Source organism: Mercurialis annua, linkage group LG4 (genome assembly GCF_937616625.2).
Source record: "Mercurialis annua linkage group LG4, ddMerAnnu1.2, whole genome shotgun sequence".
Taxonomy (NCBI): Eukaryota; Viridiplantae; Streptophyta; class Magnoliopsida; order Malpighiales; family Euphorbiaceae; genus Mercurialis; species Mercurialis annua.
In genome coordinates, this window is record NC_065573.1 from 13,784,579 (window position 1) to 13,788,051 (window position 3,473).

The 3,473-nt window shown below is 33.3% G+C and overlaps 1 protein-coding gene across 1 annotated transcript; it reads right to left on the reverse strand.

Annotated features, from left to right (window-relative positions):
• Positions 1–578: 578 nt before the first annotated feature.
• Positions 579–3,209, reverse strand: LOC126676683 (3-ketoacyl-CoA synthase 20-like). The gene is made up of 2 exons (XM_050370947.2): positions 2,408–3,209; positions 579–1,498 (listed from the first exon to the last, which is right to left on the reverse strand). The coding sequence occupies exons 1-2, from the start codon at positions 3,155–3,157 to the stop codon at positions 713–715; spliced, it is 1,536 nt and encodes a 511-aa protein (XP_050226904.1). The 5' UTR covers positions 3,158–3,209; the 3' UTR covers positions 579–712.
• Positions 3,210–3,473: the final 264 nt, after the last annotated feature.

Here is a 3,473-nt window from a genome sequence, read left to right on the forward strand (position 1 = left end):
GCAAGAATTAAAATTGGTTGCTTAATGTGGTAAGATCTAGTCGCCATACATACTAATTTAGCATGAAATTACTAATGGGGTATTTGCAAAACTTCAATATTTTACTTTTATAGTCATTTAATTTTAACGTTTTAAATGTTACGAAATAAATTCCAACTTTTTCTATTTTTGCATTTTGTAGCCATAACCATTTTCCGGAACCTTTGCGCATACGTGGCAGTCATATTGAATACATTTATTGGCATATTAAATTCTCACGTTTCAAAAAATTTCAAATAAAAGCCTAATATTTCGTGTTTTTGCACTTTGTAGGCTAAAAAGGTTAAAAACACTGTCGAAAAATTGATTGGTGCTATAAATTACAAAAATAAAAAATGTTGAGATTTGTTTCGTAACGTTTTAAACGTTTGAATTAAATCTCTACAAAAGTGAAATGTTAGTATTTGTTTTACCAATACCTCATTATAGATAAAGTCATCTTTGCTTATAATTTTGAGATTCAATATCTAACTAAAATAAATTAAAGTTCCCTTATCAAAATGAAATAACACAAAAATTTAGTGATCCTTGAAATAAAATACTCATAAATTAACATTTTTGGTATTAAATTGAAAAATAAGAGAAAGATTTGGTACAATTCAAACTCTTAACCCTAGTACAAGAAACCATAACCTAAAATTTATTCAGAAAAACAAAACAAGGTACGTAGTTGTCAATAAACAATGGGTGTAAATTTCGGGATATGAGCAGGAAATTCATTAATTTCATCAATCCAAGGATTGTTATTATCTTTGTCAGGATTAATAGTCCTCAATGCATGCCAAACTGCACTATTGCATTTGAATCCTGACCCGAATCCGATTTGCCAAACCCTGTCACCTTTCTTCACCCTCCTTTTTGCCTCTGAGTAACTTAATTCATACCACAGTGAGCTACTCGATGTGTTACCAAATCTGTACAGAGTCATTCTTGAAGGCTCCATTAGCCATGGAGTTAGGGCAAGATTTTTCTCTACTTCATCAAGAACACCTCTGCCTCCTGCATGAATGCAAAAATGTTCAAATGCTAATTTGAAATCGGGTACATATGGCTTTATTTTCATTTTAAAGATCTTTCGCAACAGCAATGTCGCAAAAAATAGGAGTTGTTCGGAGACTGGGAGAACTAATGGCCCGAGGGTTGTGATGTTAGACTTTAGGGCTTCTCCGGCGACCACCATTAGGTCTTTTGAGAGTGAGACGCCGACCACTTGGTTATCATCCTCTCTTTGAGTGATGCAGGCGTAGGAATTGTCGTCGGCGCCTTTATGGGTCCGGACGGTGTGGATGAGTTGATATTTTGAACGCTGTCTGTCGGAGGAGCGGTTGGATAGGAGAATAGCGGCGGCTCCGATACGGAATAAGCAATTTGTGACGAGCATAGAGGGTTCGTTTCCCATGTACCAGTTTCTAGTGATATTTTCTGTGCTTACCACCAGGGCATAGGAGTTGGGATGTACCTATTACAATTTATGATACCAAACATTAATATTTATACATTATTATATCATTAATAGATTATCATAATTCATTGAAAATATTATACTGTCAAAGAGGTAATTTTTTGTCAATTCGGTCATGGTTATAGATAGATACAATTATTTTATCTTTTTTAGTACACATAAATTTATATCACAATAAATCAAGAAATTTTTGCGTTTCTTTTTCATGATTAAGATTTGTACCAAAAAAGTATTCCCATTTTATGAATTAATTTGTGGGTCACTTTCTTTTTATTCTTTCAATAGGGATCAGAAGAAGAACCAATTGTAGAAGAAAAGATTAATTATGAAGCAAACATGTATATTTTTTTTTGATAATTGGGTGAGGGGACCCATCAGTCAAAATAATTCTCAAAATTTGGATTATTTTAAATTCTTCTATGTATGAATATTTAAGCTTTAAAGTGTTAGATCAATTTATGTCTTGACCCACCTGATTTGTTTTTTGTCCTTCTCAGTCCTTTAATTCCAACTATACATTCTATGTGTAGTATGGAACTAATAGTACATGAATCATTCTTTTTTTAATTACTGGTGTACAGATTAGAGTGCCTAAAAGGGTTAAATATTGTTCTGATGACCCAACTAATTGTCTTTACAAAACATTGGATCTGTTATATTTTAATTATCCAACTTCATTTATTCAAACAAAGAATACTCGATAAATTCAGATTAAATTTTATTTATATAGCAATCGGGCGGCCATAAGATGGTCGCACATGAAGAATTAATTTATCGCTAACTTATTTTTTGGAAAATGAATGATAAATAAATTATTATCAAAATATAACAAAATGAATGTCGAAAATTGTTCATAGTTGGATAACCGCAAAAATATTTAACGGGAGCAAGACGAAAAAAGCAAACCTGCAAAAGGTCTTTAGCAAGATCAATAGAAATAAGTCCAGCACTGCATCCCATTCCACCAAGATTATAGCTCAAAATATTACATCTAAGCTTGTAATGATTCACAATTACAGCAGAAAGAGACGGGGCAGGATTAAACAAACTGCTATTCACCACAAGTATCCCAATGTCGCTAGGGTTTACCCCAGTTTTCAGCAAAACCCCATCAATTGCTCCCAATATTAACATTTCAGTCTCACTTCTCGACTCAGCCATCGACTGATTCTGAGGAATCTCCATCAACCCTTTAGGTCCGTAAGTCATTTGACCAAACCCTGATTTCTCTAAAATCTTCCTTTGCAATATCATGCTTTTGTCTGAAAAACATCCGCATGCAGCAGATAATTGTAAAAATTGCTCTCTCGTAACCTTACGATTCGGTTTCGGCTTATAACAAGAATAATCAACTAAGTAAATTTTTCTTGGTTTGCTCATGAAATATAGGGTAACAGCAAAAATAATAGAAGATGAACATAGGAATAAAGTTATGAAATTTATGAGCTTGAGATGGTTCCAAATATTCGACACATCTTCAACAGTAAATGTCGAAAGATGAACAAGAATTAGGGCAAGAAATGGGATTAAAATGCCATTAGAGACCAAGTAGTGGTAACCAAGCTTTACATATTGGAGCTTAATGTTGATTTTTTCTTTGTTGGCTTCATCAGCTGATATTGGTTTGTTTGTTGCTAGGGTTTTCTGGTTTTCCATTTTTTTGACAGAGATTTTGGCTGCTGAAGGTTGAAGGAAGAAGGTAGTGATTACTTGCATGAGTTGATGGCCTTTTTAATGGTGTAAAAAATCTAGTAAACCCCAGTGTGCATTTAATGTAAATTAATTTACGCCCATCTGCCTTTTTTTTTTTCAACCACTAAAATCTCATTTTGTTAGATGTTAACTACACACTCCAATTCACAATTTCAAAATGCAAATCGATTAAGCTAGGCCCAAGCTATTGATTTGGCTATTCAGTACTGTTGCGCATATATATCAACCTTATTAAATGAAACAAGAAAAATAGATGGAC

Bases quoted from the DNA above. Each gene is read 5' to 3' on its own strand.
- LOC126676683 (XM_050370947.2), bottom strand. From the start codon at position 3,157: ATGGAAAACCAGAAAACCCTAGCAACAAACAAACCAATATCAGCTGAT. The intron at 1,499-2,407 runs GTTTGCTTTTTT...AAATTGTAATAG, and splicing joins TTGCTAAAGACCTTTTGCAG to GTACATCCCAACTCCTATGC.